At 40.6% G+C, this 19,577-nt stretch overlaps 1 protein-coding gene across 4 annotated transcripts in view; it reads right to left on the bottom strand.

The window, feature by feature from the left end:
- Window positions 1-6,356: 6,356 nt before the first annotated feature.
- Window positions 6,357-19,577, bottom strand: part of cnc (cap-n-collar) — a 237,477-nt gene continuing 224,256 nt past the window's right edge. For all 4 annotated transcript variants that reach the window (XM_065217073.1, XM_065217072.1, XM_065217074.1 and 1 more), the window contains 2 exons: window positions 10,299-11,524; window positions 6,357-8,694 (listed from right to left, as the gene is read on the bottom strand). In XM_065217073.1, coding sequence (XP_065073145.1) covers window positions 8,377-8,694; window positions 10,299-11,524 — 1,544 coding nt within the window. In that variant the 3' untranslated portion in view covers window positions 6,357-8,376. The remainder of the gene's footprint in view (window positions 8,695-10,298; window positions 11,525-19,577) is intronic.

The following is a 19,577-nucleotide window of genomic DNA, read 5'->3' as shown; positions in this document are numbered from 1 at the left end:
AATACACCTTTTCAAGTCGGGTAGATGAATCGAAAATACTCAAGTTGACAGCCCCTTGCTTGAACGTACTATTTGCACCGGCGAACCGACATGTCACAGGAGCATTTCGTTTGTCCACAATTCGAATTGTCAAACGAGCGATTCGAACTTTCAAACGGGCGATAAGATCTGACAAACGAGGTGAGACGCATACCAAGGCAATATAAATTATACGTGGGTTCGTGCCCTTGCTCATGGTATGACCGTATGACGCGATCGGATGAGTAGATGTCAGTAGTGTTTAACGTATTTTAAATATGGCACTAATTTGAAAGTAGCTTGAATGAGCTGTCACCACCGACTAACCGACATGAATGACCATAGCAAAAACAATAAAATGTCTGTCCAAAGCACACTACGGACATCTGACTCCGTGTTCGCGGTATATATTTAGCTAACCCATGAGCCCCCCGCATGCAAAAGTTATGAATTGGTTCGTGTCTGATCTATTGTGGACAAATTATTTTTATCTAGATCAATAAATCCTATGGTTTTGACCAAGCTTGCAAATGCTCATGACAGCTAAAATGCTATTTTTCGGATTTATGAAGCTATGACACATTTTAATGATAATTCGTATTTACAAGATGTAAGAAGAGAAGGTAAAATGTTTGTGATGATATATAAAACCTGTCAATTTAGCTTTCAGAGGGTCACAATAGCGATTAGCTGTAACGATGAGCAACACGATGAGCGATCATAAAATTAAATAGAGGTATCTTTCTTTTACTTTAAGCATATGGCTTCGAAAATATTGATAAATGCAAAATTTATTTATCATTCCGGAGATGAATTAGCCATAGGCTAAAAATCTCCTTAATAAAGAATTAAAAAAGAAGAGAAATGAAAAAGTAACCTAAAAAGCGTATAAATGATAAGTATCCAGCTTTCCACACTCGGCAATTGCGTCCTGTAGGTATGAATAAATGTATCCTTCACTGTGGTTTTTGACACTAACTGGAGGGCGTATGTTGATCCGTTTTCCTCTGTTCCTGGGAGAGGGAAAGGGAGGGGTGACAATCTGAACCTCCAGTTAATGTCAACATCACTGTGAATGATACATTTATTGATACCATACTGGACGCCATTACCTAGCGTGGAAAGCTGGATAGCCTTTTTGCAGTGAACAAAAATGGTTGGCATTCAATCGATCAACGCTGCGCCCCTGGTCCGATGTCAATCATACAAGGTATGGAACAACAAGCAGCTTGCTGGTGTTAGAAGCAAAAACGTTGTAAACATTGCTGAGCAAGCGAATGCCTATGTCACGGCAGCACAACATTCCATACTGCGAATAGCAGACGTGTCGTCACAGAAAACAGCTGTTTCGTGTAAAAAGATAAACATTGCGATGAAATACGACCACCACTAGACATTTTCACATTTCACTAATACCAATAAGCCGGTTGGGCCAGACCTTGTATAATTGACATCGCCCCTGGTCTTGTTTCGAATTTGGGTACCTTAGGCTCAAGGAGTACAGAGAGAGGTGAAGCAGATCGTGAAATATGGTTGCGTTAGTAATCCAAAAAATCAACGTAAACGCAATTAGTGACGTCACTAATCTAATTGCATTAAGAGATGAACTAGCCTATGGTTAAAAATCTCTTAAATGAAGATAAAAAAATCTAATTGCATGTATCGTACACGGGTTTTACTCACACATCTTAACCGACTGCTTCACCTCGATAATCCAGCTCATTGCTTTAGGGCAAGTGACCAGTTTCTGACTTATGTGTGAGTGTTTTCAATCTAACGCCCACTAATTGGTAATTGAAAGCAAATTTAGTCTGGGAGTTAGAAGGAGACAAGTCTACTGTTTACCCACAGACCCATTTCAGAATGTCTGGTAAGGTCGGACTCGATTATCCGGAGACTCGATTATCCGGGGTTCGATTATCCGGAATTTTAGACTCGATTATCCGGAGTATTTTTTTTTTGCGTTTTTTTTTTAGTTTTTATGCAGACATATGAAATAATATAGTATTCAAATATAAAATATGATTATTTTAACAATATTGGATGTAGTTAAGAGGGCTGAAAGAGGGGTTGTTTTGTATATTGAAACTCGGTTATCTGCAGTGTATATAAAAATTAATTAATTCAAATGAATATATTTATTTTATATTCATTCATAATTTGAATACAGTGGTGACCCTATTTTGTCAGCTTGTAGAATTCAATTAGTATCGTTTGAGGTGAACTGTTTTCTACACTCGTTGATGGTATATTATTGATTGCAGGACTCAATAGTGACATTCTTCGAGAATTATATTCGGAATATGGACTCTGAACACCACAGGGTGACCCTCTAGAAGATCCGGAACAACCGTTAAAGTGGTCAATTAATGAAATTGGTCTTAGAACTTCGCGATTTTTTCAATACAATAATCATGGTTAAATAAACAAGTAAAACTTGTCAGGCAACTTATTGTTTATTTAAGAATAAATCAAATTCATTCGTCCAGTAACAAAGCATGAAAAAAAACTTAACGTTTACGTTCAGTAAATCAATTTCTTTCAGGAAAAACAAAAACAACTTCTTGATTAGTGAGTAACAAAGCAAGAGATATAAAAAATAAACATTTACATTCTGTGAATCAATTATTTTCTCTAGAACATTTCTACGTACTTCTCGCAGCAGGAACTGTATTTCCAATGGAATTCCGTTTTCCTCTGTCCAAGCAATTACTTGATCGATTCCCGATTCGTCATCCACATCAACCTGGTGTGGTTCCAAAACTGATGAAGTATTTGCTCCCTCGACAGTTGAAAACGTATTTTCGCCATCGTAGAACGATGTGTTCGGGTGCAAAACGATGTTCACAATATCATCGTCGTTCAGGACGTCAAACTCCACGTGCTCTTAGGCTCTGAACCATTTGGTGGATTATTTTAACTTTTGGTTAAAATTTGACAGATGAAAAGTTATCGATTAAGGCTCTGAACCATTTGGTGGATTATTTTAACTTTTGGTTAAAATTTGACAGATGGAAAGTTATCGATTAACCCTGCTATCCGAGCGTGGTTATTTCTGACAGACAAGAAGTTAAATTTTGACGACCGTGGCTCGAAAACCGGTCGATCGACAGCACGGGGATTTTCGAACATAAGAAATAACTTTCGAAATGTCACTTTTAACTACGAGTTAAATTTAACTCGGCAAATGGTTCACAGCCTAACCCTGCTATCCGAGCATGGTTATTTCTGACAGACAAGAAGTTAAATTTTGACGACCGTGGCTCGAAAACCGGTCGATCGACAGCACGGGGATTTTCGAACATAAGAAATAACTTTCGAAATGTCACTTTTAACTACGAGTTAAATTTAACTCGGCAAATGGTTCACAGCCTAACCCTGCTATCCGAGCATGGTTATTTCTGACAGACAAGAAGTTAAATTTTGACAACCGTGGCTCGAAAACCGGTCGATCGACAGCACGGGGATTTTCGAACATAGAAAATAACTTTCGAAATGTCACTTTTAACCACGAGTTAAATTTATCTCGGCAAATGGTTCACAGCCTTATAGTGTACGGTATTGTCCTGGTCCATCAATTTCTGCTGAATCGAAAGTAAGCGTTCTCGTACAACCGCCAACGGGATGTCATCATCATTGTCGAATTCTGGTTCTGTGTGCAGAACTTTCCATGACTTGGCAATGGAATCAGCCGGTACCTCGTCCCAAGCCTCGGTTACCCAAAACATAGCATCCTTGATGTTGATTCTCTTGACCATGTCATCGAATTCTCCGTGGCGTCCAAGAACATCACGCATAAGCTTTTGCTTGTAGTTGGACTTGACCATCTGGATGACGTTTTGGTCCATTGGCTGCAACAAGGCTGTTGTGTTTGGTGGTAGGAAGATCGTAGAGATTGCTCCATCTGTAGTTCTAAGCTCGTCGGCGCTGCAATGTGCGGAACAGTTGTCCAACACTAAGAGGCAGTTTAGCACCTTCCAAAAATGCCGTTACCTTAGGAACAAACTCCTTAAAAAACCAATCCTTAAATAACTGCCGGGTCATCCAGGCATTTTTTGGGGAGGCATAGTATACGGGCAGCTCATGGACGTTTTGACTTTCCAATCATCATAAGCGGAAGTTTGAACGAACCATCGGCATTTGCGCAAGACATAAACGTCACACGCTCCTTGTTCCCCTTTCTTCCTGGAGCTGATGATTCGTCCATTGTGACGAAGGAGTACATTTGAAATGAAGCCCGCTCTTGTCTGCGTTGAAAATCTGGCTGGGAGATAGGTGCCTAACGATGGTTGCAAAATGTTCAATGTACGAATCAACGGTTGCAGCATTGTTAGAAAGTTTCTCTCCCGTTATTTTCAGAAACCTGATGTTGTGTCGTTTTATGAAATTCACGATGTATCCACGGCTCCCTTTGAACTTCTCGTCGTTGTACAACTTTCCGTACAGTTTCGCTGCCTGAACCATCAACATATCCTGGCTAACAGGGATATGGCATTCACGTTTCTGAAGAAACCAAATGCACAGAGCTTCGTCGAGTAGAGGATATTTAGCCCTTTTGAAGGTTTTCCGTTTGTTTACAGACTATGAATTTATATGAGAACATGTGCATCGCATAAATTTCAAAAGGCTTACCCATCCGAAGTTGACGCTGTGCGATCTGTTCCATGGTTTTCAGCTTGTTCTTCTTTAGGTCGTATGGAGTCGATTCAGCGATGTTATACTTCCGGCTTATTTCGATCATAGGTTGCTCTCAAATGAAGTGTGTTGCTTTTCCTCGTAACGTTTTAAAACAATTCAATATGATTAAGGGACCATAATAAAATGCTTCTGGAGCATACTAGTAACTGTAACATTAGAAAGTAATTTTCGTTCTTTAATTGCAGATTTCAATTTTTTTTGTGATTCGATTATCCGGAGTGAAAAAAAATTCGATACTCCGGATAATCGAGTCCGACCTGTGGTTCACCCGCATAAGCCCCACATGACTACTATTCCGATATCAAATGGATGATGGAACTGCAAGCACACTTCCAGATCCAGAGCAATGCTTTGAATGTGCCACGTATTTAATAAAGCATGACGTTAAACACGATTGTGGAAGTAGTAAGTAGAAGTCCGGAGTGATTTGAGATTTGGGCGTAATTGTATTTGTAAATAAACACGTCAATTGCCAGTTTCTCTTGAATAAAAGCTCAATCTCATAAGCAAAATATACCAAATGATAGAGGAATCATTCCTCTACCTCATAGTGTTATAAGTTTTCGAGATTGAGCGTTGACATGTTTGTTTACAAATGCAATTATGCCCAAATCTCAAATCACTGCGGAAGTATACATCGCCAGTAATCTTCTTCTTCTAAATGAAATTCTATCTGACCCTTATAGACTCCGAAACTACTGAAACGATCGGCGTGAAAATTTGTATGCAGGGATTTTTGGGGCCGGGAAAGGTTCTTATGATGGTTTGAGACCCCTCCCTGCTCTGTAAGGGGGCTCCCATACAAATGAAACAGAAAAATATAGCATGCTTTTTTTTTAATCTGCGCATAAACTCAAGCTACTATTGAATCAATCCCGAGCAAGGTCGGGCACACTCAGCTAGTGTAATATAAAAAAACATCTCACCTGTGTCGATAGATCCTTTCTCAAGGTATGACAGTCGCCATCGTAGTCATCCTCTTGCTCATAGATGTTTCTTTCGCAGCTGCTACTGTCCACAATCTTCCACAATCATCATTAATCGATTCTAGATTCTCATAAAAAGGTCTAATTTTCTACCGTTTAGCTTTACGCATTTACAAAAGCTTAGTAAGATGACAGGCCAACGAAAAAACGGCAGCCGAAAAAAAAAACACTCGGCCATCCGCGAGCACAGCATACTTCGATCTTCGGGAAGTAACCAGTTTTTGAATTGAGCCAAAACCCATCATGCACCACCTCAAATTACATGCGACTTCGAAAATGATTTCAATTGAAGTCACATCACACCACATTATTGGCCCCATCCAGACATGTTCCGGGTGCACCCTGGGTAGTTTTCAGTTTCTGATATTCGTCAAATTCCATTATACATCACCGCAACTCACATGAGAATTAAATAATAATATCATTGGCGGTCATATTGTTAATATTGAGATCCCAGGCTCACATTGGTCCTACCCGGTTATGTTCTGTGTACTTTCGTGTACCAAAACTTGATATGGGTGATTAATTCCTCAGTATTGAATGCCCCCCGTCTACCGCACCTGTAAAGTGTCGATCCTCCGTTCGATCGCCGATACTTCAGGGTTGGAAGTTTCCAAAACGCTTGTGTGAATGAAACAATGTTAAACGAAACACTAGATTTTAGAAGTGTTTATTTCTCAGTATATAATATATATTTACACAACAATAGCAATCTTAATAATCACTTAAAGGAATAACTGCATATTCCATGTTCACTTCAGATGTCTCATTTTTTTTTTTGTAAATTTTCCCTCATTTTATTCGTCGTCAATAATTATCTGCTTTTCACCCAAATATTACTACACTGCTAAAAATTCTTCCGTTTGTTCTCATATAATTTTGCACAAAAACAACGCACAGCTTTCCAACTTAGATGCGGAAATGGTCAAATAGAGGAAAAGGGGTTAAACCAAGCACAAAAACCAACCAACTATAAAAAAAAATACGCTTTGGATTTCGTCCGGTGCGAAGGAAACCCTTTGAAAATTTCTGCTCTGCTAAATTATTAGTTACTTGTCATTTTCCATTAATGAAAAATTTGCTTCTTCAATATATCTTTTGTTTTGTGTTTATCTTTCACCTCTATCAACTAAAAAAAAAGCTTTATCTTGCTTATAGTTCTGTAAGCGATCGACTAATTTCTGTTTATAATTAATCACCTCTTCCTCTGAATCCTGACTGTTATACGAAAAAAAAAATCTGGTTTTTCCTTGTTATCGTTATTTCTTAGCGACTACAGACTATGTACAAAAAAAGGTAATAATATTATTTGTTAATATTAATAATAATATTCATCACAAACACATTTTTTCGTACTGTTCGTACTACTGTTTTCTTTTTTGCTTTGTACCCTTGCGGTGGTGATCCCCGGAAGGCGGCGTAGTGGCGTTGGTAGTTCCTATCCGCCCCAGCACACTGCCCTCCGGAGACCCCACCGGACGGAGTCCTCTGATCCGACACCTTCCGCATGCCTGCCTACCTGCCAATCCTGTCTGCTGGTTTGCGAGCCTGCGGTATACCAAATATGCCTATTGTGTGCATGTGTGTGTGTGTGTGTGTTTTAAGCGAACCATTTCTTCACTGCTGTTAGTTGATCATTCATTCATTGCTGATGCGAACTTGGTTTTAAACATATTACACATTTCAAAAGCGAGAGGATGATGTTATTTGCAGAGTAGATTGTTGTTTTCCTATCACTCGTTTAAAGGTTTTGTTTTTTTTTCTGTTGTTTGTTTTTAACAATCCATGTTTCGACATAATGTTCTACAATTTTTTTGGCTTCCTAGACACAATTTTCAAAATCCTAACCGAACAAAAAAGAAAAACTAATGAATCACTTTGATCAAAAAACAAATTTTGAACAATCGGAATGTGTGTTGATTTGACTGTATAACTTCGGTCTTGTTGGTGGATGGACTTTGCTGGCCTCCTCTGAACAGAAACAATTTTGTGGGCATCAATTGCTGTTGTGTGGTATGTGTGTAGTATGTGTAAGTCGAACTGCGTCAAACACTCAATATGAGCGTGCTGCTGTCGCTGTCGGTCGGTGGAACGAATTCAAATTCTCACGATTCCTGTTCACCACATTCTGGAATATAAAGCCAGGGCTCGCATCTTTTAAACATAAAAGCACACGTACTTGGGTGAATGAGTCTAGTGTTTGCCCGCTACCATCGAAATTTTTAGTTACTCTCTAAGGAAACTAACTCAACCGACTTATAGCGTTCCCTTTAATTAGTACACACATGTTACCTTTTCTCCCACATTGTTCTCTATAGAATCGTTTGTTGTAATACATTAATTTCAATGTAATAAGCAAGCCAATGCGCGCGCGGGACAGCAAGCTTCTCTAAGTTCTGGGGCCTTTCTAAGTGTTCTAAATTCCTGAGGTTCTGATTCTGTTCTCGTGTATGTGTGTTGATCTATCTGCCTGAATCTGTTCTGTGTGTATGTCGATCCCTTCCGTTATCTGATGGTTACTGTACTGCTCGCGCTCAAGGGATTCATTTTCTTATTGTGGCAGCCCAACCTTTTTTTGTTTGCTCTATAAGATCGTTTAGTAAAACAACGGTGGCCACTGGGGATGATGATGCAAATGCCGGTAGTGCTGCTGATAAAGGCAATGCGACCGGTCTCACTCTTTCGGACGATGTTGACTCACGCCACCGGCACCGGAGCTGCCACTGTTGGTACCGTTGGACACCGGTCCATTGCCGTGCTGCTGTTGCTGTTGCTGGTGCTGCTGCAGATGGAGGTGATGCTGCTGCTGGTGATGGGAATGAGACAGCCCACTGCCACCGGCCATACCCAGTTGCTGCTGTTGGTGACTGCTGGCGGAAAGGTCCTGCTGACGGTCGACACTTCGTGGCACTAGGACTACCGTGCCGTCGGCACTTTGCTGTAGGCTCCAGTGCTCCTGAGAGTAGGGATTTCCCTCAGCGTCGCGCAGATTCTGAAGATCGAAAACAAAAAGATGAACAAGGTTATTAATTTGGGGTACAGGAATCATTATCGGTTAACACTCTTGGCCATTTGGAAGCCAACGGACGAATCGATTTATTTGACCCTCTCCGAAGTTCATGAAACTTCGCATAATTGTTGACAAGGTAACCGCCAAAATACTCAATTATGACTATAAAGTACGCATTCTTGAGGGAAAATGGGGCTACCCATTAAATGAGTAAAATTTATACGCATTAATGAGTGCAACTACAGAAATGAATGTTATCTATTTGTGAGTACCAGTTACTCATTAATGCGTATAAATTTTACTCATTTAATGGGTAGTACCATTTTCTCTCGAAAATGCGTACTATATAGTCATTATTGAGCAGTTTGCGGTTACCGTGTAGAGGTAATGAAACTTCTGCTGGGAGTTCAATCATCTTAAAAAATGTTTCAAATGGCGTTTTCGATATTTTCAATAAATCATAGCACGTAAACTGCCTAGAATCGCATATCAGTCCCATATGGAAAAAGTAAGCATTGAGAAAATGATAGTCGAAGTTGTGAAGTGCAATGTCAATGTAAATATTTGAAAAATCATAGAAAATTTATTAATATTTTTTCAACTTATAACCAGTTGTAATGAAGTTTGCATGTTTTGTTATATCAGCAAAAAATATGATTATTCAAAAAGCAGTATTGCAACTGGACCAATGGGTGATCGAATTTCAGGATGGGACTGATATTACTTTGCTTAATGGGACAAACTGACTTGATGTGGTTTTCATATTTTTCATAATCAAAGTCCATAGTTTTACCACGCAATATGAAAGTAGATGTCAATTGATAGTGGATACCGCTGTTATCGTAAAATTATCCATATAGGACTGATATGCGATTTCAGGCAGTATAATAGTTCTTTCAAGTTTTCCAGTACTCGTAATCTTCAACCCAAAACGTTTATGAAAAATAATTCAGTTATCAAAATGAAACTTATTTCAAGGAATTAACCGAGATGAACATCCGCGAAATCCAGAGATGAACCAGCCGAAGGCTGAAAATCTCTTTAATAGATATAAAAAAAAACTTCCGCGAAATGGAGCATTCCACGAGACGGGTTTCCATGAAATGGGTTTTCGCGAAATATCGTGCAGTCATAACTACAATCCCCCATATTCTGCGAGTCACGTGACTCTCTCTCACCGGTGAGGTGAGAATAGTCACCTCGTGTGAGGTGACTCTCCATATGATTCGCATGGAGAGTCACCTCACACGAGGTGACAATTGTCACCTCACCGGTGACTGAGAGTCACGTGACTCGCAGAATAAGGGGGAATATGTTCTGCAATGAATGCAATACTTGAAGTCCACCGGCTTTGGGAGCAAAATTTTTTATTTACTTGACTCGTTTGGTACTTTGCTTGACAGTTCAATTAGTGCTTTTGGCTTCACTCTTTGCTTGACTCTCATAAACATGGGCTCTGATTTAGATTAGAAGATCAGTTTTCGTGCTATAGATTTATTGAGAGGCAAAATACAAAAATCGTTAAACTTTTTGCTATTCGGTGTGGATTTGCTCAGAGTTTTAGAGTTATTAGAGACGCAACTCACCTGAAACACGTGACGGTACAGCGCGGAGAACTTGTCCCGTACTCTCTTCCGCTCGGTTTGGATGATCTCGCGGTCCCGGAGCAGGCGCTCCTTGCGCATCTTCATATCCTTCACTTCATCGGCCAGCGACACAATCTGGTCCAGTTTGCGCTTGCGACAGTTCTGGGCCGCAACCTTGTTCTTACCACGCCGCCGGATGTCCCGGATCAGCGACAGCTGCGTCTCGCTCAGATCATACTTGGACAGACGTTCGTTGAATTCGTCCATTGGCAGGTTGATAATATCCTGCACCGAGATCGGAACCTGGAGCGCGCGGGCACGCTTTTCATCCCGCGTTAGGTGCTCCTCTTCGGATTTCCGGATCCTTTTGTCTCTGGTTTGTGGCTTTGGATTGGCACCGCTGTTGTGCGGTAGCGTGTACGTATGGTTGTGGTGGATCACATCGTGATGATGGCTTCGAGTTACGGATGCCGTGGCCGGATTCTGTCGGGAGAAATCCAACGAGTACGGATATTTCATGTCCACCGAGGAAAGGGGATTATGGGCACTGGTTTGATCTTCTTGTTTGGTAACCGGACCAACGGCTCCTTCCAAGTGACTCAACGAAGCCGGGTTCATGTAATCGAATTCATATTTGATTGGTATACTTGCATTCAACTGGCTCTGTGGATCAACCGCTGGGCCTGCCGACGGAGGATTCGTTCCAGTTGGTAGCGAAGGAATTGTAGTGTTCTGTTCTTGGAAATATCTTTTCGCAAACATGTGGTGCTTCTTTTGGGCTACAGGTGGTTGTCTGGTTCCATCGCCCAGCCGATTATTGCCACTGTAGCTGTAGTCGAATGGTCCGCCGTACTTGTTGTGATATTCCTGGGCGGAATCGCTTCCACCGTCTCCCCATTCTCCGTCGGAAAGCGACGGAACACGTTCCGAACCCATCGACGATACGGCACTGTCACTCGAAGCGTCCAATCGGTCACCGGAAGTGGTACCTCCGGTGGCTCCGTTGGTACCGTGTACTCCGGTAGAACCGCTCAGAGAGGTTTGCATGGCACCGGAAGAAGCGACCGAGGTTGCACCCGACATCAGACCACCGAGATGGGCGGGACCGTTAAGTCCGGCGGCGGCAGCAGCAGCCACTGCGGCAGCACTTCCACCGATGGCACCGCCCAGCACGGACGAATTGCTACTGGTGGCATTGTGGTCCAGCATGCGCATGGTGTACATACCTGGTGAGAGGAGAGATAAGGTATGGTATGAAACAATGTTTGAAATATGCTGATTGGATTAAATATGATTTGATGAGTGAGCATTTGGATAGTGTATTGCAGAATTTACCCACTAGAGGATGCTAATACTAAAATGATCAAGTTGCACTATCTTAGATCTAGATATCCTGCTCTTATGGCAGGTTCGTGTCTTAGGCAAAGTTGTTAAGATGGACTACACCTGTTCTCTGGTTGACAGTTCAGTTCAGTGTACAGTGTACACTCACCATCTTGACTTCTTGACTAGATAGAATGTTGCTGTCTCAAGCAATGTTATTCAGATTAACAAGATTTATTCAATGGTAGACGGTTCAGTTCATAATTAATTCACCAGGCAGCGCTAGTGTGCCATTAAATTCTGCTGGGTGCTGTTACTTGACAACTCGACTAGATAGACGGCTGCTGTCTTTAGCAATGGCGTATAGGTACATAATATTCATTAAAAGGTGGACATCTCAGTTCGCTAGTGGTAATGTATAATTGAATCTAGGGGCGTCTCACTTTTGGAGTACAGATTAAATATGCATTTAATTAAAAAGAAATGCATTTAATTTCCATCGTTTGCAACAACCATTCTGTGGGATGTGAATATCAAAACAAAGCATGCGCTTTTTTGGTGACACCTCTACATGCATCGATGCGCAGATAAACAAACACAACAGGAAAAGAAAACTCGTCGCTCTGCACGATTTCGGTGGAGTAGAGAATTCACGAGAAATTCCCTACAACCTCCTCCGGCAGCAACGAAAATCTCCAACGAAATCCGGCAGAAGCTCCCGAATTTGGTACCTCCGCTGGCAGAATTGGAAACATCCATCGATATTGGTTCCTCCGTTGCGAACGCGAGAAAATGGCATCGAAATTTCTCATTTTTTTGGATCATACTTTATGTAATTTTAATTTATTTATTTGTCAACATCAACAGGCTCAATGTAGCCCCAATGTAATTCATTTAGCCAAACCGAGTCAAACGTAATCCGTAACCTTTATCAAGACAAACAAAAATCCTAGAACCTTCGTTGGCAGCATGTAAAATCTTCGCCGAAATCATGCAGATCCTCATCCGCCGAGAAGGCAAGGAAAATCCGTTGGAATTTCCAAGAATCCAAAATCACAGAAATCACGTGGAACCTCGTCCGCCAAGAACGCGAGAAAATGCCGTCGATATTCCCTGGAACTTCTGTCAGCAGCATCCAATCTCTTCACTGGTATCGTGCAGAACCTCCTTCGCCGACAATGCGGGGAAACTCCGTCGAAAGTCTCTGGGAGCCTCCGTTGGCAACATCTGAATTTTCGAGGGAAGTTTCGACGGAGTTTTAACCTGTTAATGGCGGCGAGGGTTCCGGTAAATTTCAGTGAAGATTTTCGGTGCTGCCAACGGAGTTTCCAGTGAGTTTCAACGGAGTTTTCTCGCGTTTTCGGTGGAGGAGGTTCTGCACGATTCCGGTGGAGATTTCTGATGGTCGAGGTTCTGAAATAATTTTGCCGAGTCAGGAGTGTGGATTTGACCGAAACGAGGTGAACAACAAAACACACAAAACTGATGATTTTTCACTTCTTACATTCGCTTGAAAATGAGCCGGTCTCTATTCTGACGGCAGGTGACAGCAGACGACATTGAGTTATCTTACTGAGAGCGCTTCTTATTTGCCTTTAGCCTTTCCAATATCTTTAGCAATGATAAACGAGTGGTAAAAACGGAGGTCTAATATATCTTATATTTTTTTAAACATATTTATTACTTCCAACGATCAAGTAAATTTTACCCATCCAGGAGAAAATGAATCGCAATTAAGAACCAACGCAACGGTATGATTTGGCAGATTGCTTTCTCTTGTTGTTATTCTTCTTCTTCTTCTCACTTCTCCGTAAACGCACCGGCTAAAATTGAAGCTCTCGAGTAAAAATATGGACGACTGTCACACGCAAAAAGCCGGCGCCGGTGGTGTAGTGGTGAGCGTGACTGCTTTCTAACACCCCGATGGGTCTGGGTTCAATCCCAGCCGAGGTCGGTGGGATTTTTCTGAGGCATAAAAATTTCTGGTCACGTCTTCCTTCGGAAGGGAAGTAAAGCCGTTGGTCCCGGCCCATGTGTGTTGAATGGGTGCGATATCCTACGCAGGTGTGGAAGCAGCCTTCCTGCACATTCGATTGCCGTCAATGGATGGCAATCGATGTCCGTCGGTGATTGGCACTAGATTGCGGAACAGAGACCGACGTTAAATAAAGGAAAGAAGTCACACGCAAAACTGAAAAAAAAGTTGTTCCAATCGAGCTAAGCAGTGCATTTTGACGATTCGATTGGAACTACTTTTGACATACCTTCATACTTTTACTTAGAGGAGTTTACTTAAAATAGATCAAGTTGGCCTGGCATTTATTTTACGCTCAACCGTATTAAATCGTATTCGCGTTGGCGGCATTGACTCTTCACACCAGTATTGGCAAAATCATCAATCAAATTATATTTTTCCGCTCTCATACACTCTCAATATCACGTGTGATATTGGAACAAAATATCATGCTTGATATTGATTTAACAATCTCCTTTGATATTCCGAGACTATTGCACATCGTTTTTTTAGAAAGAGAAAGTATAGTTTGCTATCTCTTTTTACTGTTCACCGATGGCAGACACGAAGTGACTGCTGCCAGCCGTTATGGAAGTTTCGGTTGCGTTCGGGTGTAAAGCAAAAATCATTAAACTGAATCTCACCACAGTTTGTTGAGATTTGCAGCTGGTGAGTTTTGTTAGCTGGATGTTATTCCGAGCTGCGATATCACAGCTTGCAAAATCAACCGCAGCTGTATGGTTGTTGATTTTTGTCTACGAAAATCAAACGTGATCTTGGGCATTGGTGAGATTTGATATTTTTATATTTTCTCAACACTGCTTCACATATGGGTGATATGGGATTATTCAGTGAAGCGAAAGAGGAGCAGTCTGCCATTTTTCACGCACAAAATGACAATTGTTTATTGGATTTTCTATTGGCTTTGAGAGATACAGTAACGCCAATTGCAAGTTTTCAACGCCAAATGGGAGATGAGAAAGCATGTTCGTTGGTTTTTGGGGAGATATATTTTCGATATTACACATGAGAGAGATAATGAATTATCGGTGAAAATTCGAGTAAATTTTAAAATTCTTAAACTTCTTGACCTAATCTAAAAGTTCAACAGTCTGTTTGGATATCATTAAAATATGAAATTGGAATTCATATTTAATGTTTAAGTCGATAGTCAAGAAGAGTATTTTTTTTAAAAGATTTCTTGTTTTAAAAATTGGCACACGATTATATCCAAAAATCTTTTAATTAGATCACAATTAAGCGTAAACTTTGATCAATTTTATTGCAACGGCTTTATTTCAAATTATAGGCAAAATATAATATTAAATTGAAGGTCGAGCAGGTATCAAGGGGTACACGGAGAAAAAGACTACCCAAAATTTGAGTTCTTTTTACTTAATACACTGGAGTCGCTTTTTACGCGGGGGATATGTGCCGCGTAAAATAAAAACCGCGTAAGAAAAAACTACCGAGATTTTGATTTTTCACATGTTTAAATATTTTTTATAAATCGGATTTTGATGCCATTCGTTATTATAGCATGCTATGGTCCATATGGACATATTTTAAAAATTTCTGTATTTACACCAAAAATTGTGATTTTTTTAAAAGTATGCCATTCGATTACCTATAGTTTGAAACGGATAATGTGATTGGAATAAAGTCGATAGGTCGTATCGTTGTCGAGAAATCGTTAAAAACGTATCGCGTAAATTGCGACTCAGCGGCACTAACCGTGTTAAAAAACCGTGTAAAAAAAACCGCGTAAAAAAAAACCGCGTAAAAAGCGACTCCAGTGTATTGAGTTCAGCCTCTCACTTGCACTCTTTATTATTGATAAAAAAAGGAACGCGAGTTTCGACCTAACAATATAGTTCAGCCTAATAAGTAACTTTTGAGTAAATTGCATGTTCTCAAATTTAAGAGAATTAAACTTAATATTGGGTAGAATATACTTAAGAGTAAGTATTATTTTTTGCTGATGTTAAATGGAAACTACTATATGCGATTTACTCAAATTTGGGTTATTAGGCTGAACCCCGGAATTGAGGTAAAAGTACTTAATTTTGGGTAGTTTTTCATGTCCGTGTAGGTCACTCTGCACACAAATCTTGGGTCATCTTTTTTGTCAGTGTGCCGCAGGTGTGCCGATCATACATAACAAATCGCTGTCAATTTCATTTTGACAGATCTAATTCATAAATTTTTTAGTTTGTTCAGAGGAAAATAATAAACAACTTTACACAGCGATGCACTCGCTAGCGTGCGTGCGTTAAATGTCACTAATCTCTATAGAGCAAGTTGCGATTGTTTGTAAAATACTCAACCCGGCAATCCGGCATTTCTCCCATAACTGTGGATGTGGTTACTATTATTATTATTATTATTTAACTTTATTAAAGAGGCTTTCAGCCTTGGGCTGGTTCGCCTCCACTATGTGGATACGTCTATTAACGTCTCTTTAAACTGTTCCCCTACAAGAGGAGAATTTAGTTCATTCGAGACGGGTTTTAAACTGCAGCTGTTTCATCATTGTGTGTCCCCCGTTTAGGTCGGTCGTCCTCCCTCGTGTACCTTGGTCTTTAGGACCTTTAGGACTGCCTCTTGTCGAATGAAGTGGCATGACTACCAGTCATTTTCTTTCTAATGCCACTTCAACTTACTCATGCTTATATCATATCGTATAAGTCTACCGCCCTCAGGAAGTTGAGTACAGTTTGCTCTGTACTCTTGTCGTTGAACAATACCTCACGGATTGAACCAACGACACCCATATCTTCCCTTAATTGTGCTCTCGCCGGGCACTCCACCAATAGATGATTTACATCTAATACCGCACCGCATCCCTGGCAGTAGGCAACACTGCCGCTAAATCGAGGTCCATGAGTGAGCCGTGTATGACCAATCCTCAGCCGAGTCAGAACTTTCTGATCTCGAGAATTAGGTGCATCCTTCCACTCTTGTGTAGTGTTCTTGATACGACGCAGGAATGCATCATGGTTGTTATGCCAAGACACATTCCATGCGTATCGCGAGGTCTGCTTCACCCAGCGGGTAGCGTCACTATAGGGCACAGGAGTGGCCTCTAGTTGAGCAAGACGACCCTGGTTAGCTAGTTTATCAGCAGCCTCATTCCCTGGTATACCTGCGTGTCCAGGTACCCATGCAAAGGTTATGTTAGCGTACCGTTGCACCTCTAACAGCCACGGGTGTCCAACCTGCCCATGCTCAAGGGCAGAGAGACAACTCGCAGAGTCAGAGAATACAACAGCCTGAGAGCCATTTGCTAGCCTACAAGCTTGCAGGAGAGCATAGGCCTCAGCTGAGAAGATACCACAGAGACCGGGTAACCGGCCGCAGCGGCTTATGTCCTCCCCAGACACCCCATAACCAACCTCCTCTTCGATTAATGAACCGTCCGTAAATAGCATGAGCCTTCCCTCGTATGAGGCAGCGACCTCTCTAAATGCATGCTAGGGACAACCAGAGCCCTAGCAACCTTGGTCAATGTACTACGAGAGGCTTCAGAGAAGCGACCATTTAGGGTCCGAAGGATATTCAACTTGTTGTTGACGTTATCCTTCACCAACTTGGCGTGCTTAACAAATCGGAGTTTGTTATCAATAGTCACACCAAGCAGTTTCATCTCGCGTACGGCCTTGACCGCATGCTCACCGATACTAACATAAGGCAGGTTCGGTCTGTGATGATGACCAAAGCAGACGTGCAGTAGTTTGGACTTCTCGGGGGAAATCACAAACCCAACACCATCTGCCCAGTCAACGACAGACTGAACTGCATCCTGCATCTTGTGCCTAACCACCCTACCGTATTTACCTAACACGATAAGGGTAATATCAACGGCGCTCCACTATGTGGTTACTATCCCATGGGAACTGAAAGAACCTGATTCTACATGGTCCAGTGGATTCCAGTGTGATCAGTTTTTCGGGTTTATCCGTAGATCTACGGATTTTTAGATTTACTACTGAACTACGTACCGACCATAGAATTCTACGGATTTTCCAGATCTTTAGGGATTTTTTTAAAGTGCCGAAAAAAATTCTACGGATTCTAAAAATATCACTTTTTGACTGACTGTCATTAAGTTTAGATCGTACATGGCGGGTGTGCGAAATTATTCTTGTGTTCATAGGATAATAAAAGTCCTGTGTATTAGGACTATTGTTCGAGACCGAATATAGAAGATGACGAATATGATTTCTGTAGTTTGTTTTGTGTGAGTTGCAGCATTATTTGATTTGAGGGGGGTCTGATTAACTGCCTCTTCCTCTCGATCCCACGCTAGAACCTACATTTCGGATTTAAATCTCTAAGTGAACCGAGAAGTGAACTGGTGGTCTGAGTTCCTCTGGTATATTCCTATGGCTAAAAATCTCTTTAATGAAGAAAAAAAAAAAAAAAAACCTCTGTTAAATATCAATTAGAGGATGTTCCAGAATATACAGTCAAACAGCAAGTAATGCTGTGAACAACTCCAATGACAGTGCTCCCATTTTATTTACAACAATCCAATTCCTACGAGATTGTGCCACAGGTGTGCTGATAGATGTGCGTAAGCTGTGTCGAATCTAATTTTAACGCAATGTGCTGAGTGACTTACCCCTTGGAAGGTATCGAGTTAGGAAGAGGGCAACTTCAAACTTGGATCTGGAAATTCAGCTTGCATTTTGATTAACACAACCTTTTCGAACATCTAGCTTAAGCTATATGTTGGTACTATGGGTATCTGAGGGGCCAGTTCCCTCGTTAATATATTATCCAAAAAATGTAAGAAATCAATTGATAGGAGAATAGGGTTGCCCACTTTCTAATTAGACAGCTGATTGAATTTGTTTTTTCAATGGTAGAAGCTTTAAGCAATCGCCATCACCGTCCTCCATATAAAACTATATAAGTAGTTCATGGATAGCCTCAATCTACAAACATTCGCCAGTCATAAAGTTTTGATAACTTTTTAATCGAAGATCTCAAAGGCTCTTCGAAGTCCAGGAATGATATTTTTGTGATTTATAGAATCAAACATTTAGCTATTTTGACAAAGCAATGCGAGATCTCAGATTAAGAAAAAAAATGCATACATTGGATACAGAAAAAAAAATAATCAAGAATCAATTTTACAATCACTTTTTTCGAGAGTTTTAAGAGTTCTGTTACTATAGAAATTTTACATGACCCTTAATTAAAAAAGAAAAAAATAATAATTTCTAGACCTGATGATATGCTAATGATTATGTTAGAAATATTTAAAGATTATTGGTGTCGTTGAGCAATGACTTATTTATCCTAGTACCCGTACAATCCAACCACATTCGACCATTCGGCATAATGATTCAAGACTCAACACAAACACCAGACTATGCCCTTTAGTTAAAGAAGAAGCAGACAATTATTCTCAAAGAACAGTTCATGCAAAAACAGAATGGTGAATATTGCGGTCCGGCCAAATTACTTTAAAAAAAGTTCCATATCAGCTAAGCCTTTGATTCTCATCTGAAAATCACGAAAATAATGAATGTACGAAAAAGATCAAGTTTGTTCTTAAAGAAAAGCTCATGGGAAAATGAATGGACAATTTTGTGATTCGGCCAAATGGCGCATCATAAAAAAAAACTGCCCATATCCAAACTCAGCTAGCCTTTGGCTCTCATCTGAAAATAACAGATATCATGAATGTACAAAGAAGATTAAGATTGTTTGCAAAGAATAGCTCATAAGAGAAAGAATGTAAAGTTTTGTGATTTTTCATTTAAATATGAATTATGCTTATCGTATTTATGCCTAACATCATGCACCCATTAGAGTCACCTAAAATTAATGTAAGATTCGGTTAAACAACCCAAGTAACCAAAAGTTCCGCATTCAACGATAAAACTCACTTCCAAGTTCCATAAGGTTCGAATAAAGTTCTGACAGAACTT

This window comes from Ochlerotatus camptorhynchus, unplaced genomic scaffold, assembly GCF_037179485.1.
Source record: "Ochlerotatus camptorhynchus isolate MF236.1 unplaced genomic scaffold, CSIRO-AGI_Acam_v1.1 ptg000070l, whole genome shotgun sequence".
Lineage (NCBI taxonomy): Eukaryota > Metazoa > Arthropoda > Insecta > Diptera > Culicidae > Ochlerotatus > Ochlerotatus camptorhynchus.
This window is presented reverse-complemented; position numbering and strand designations above follow the sequence as displayed.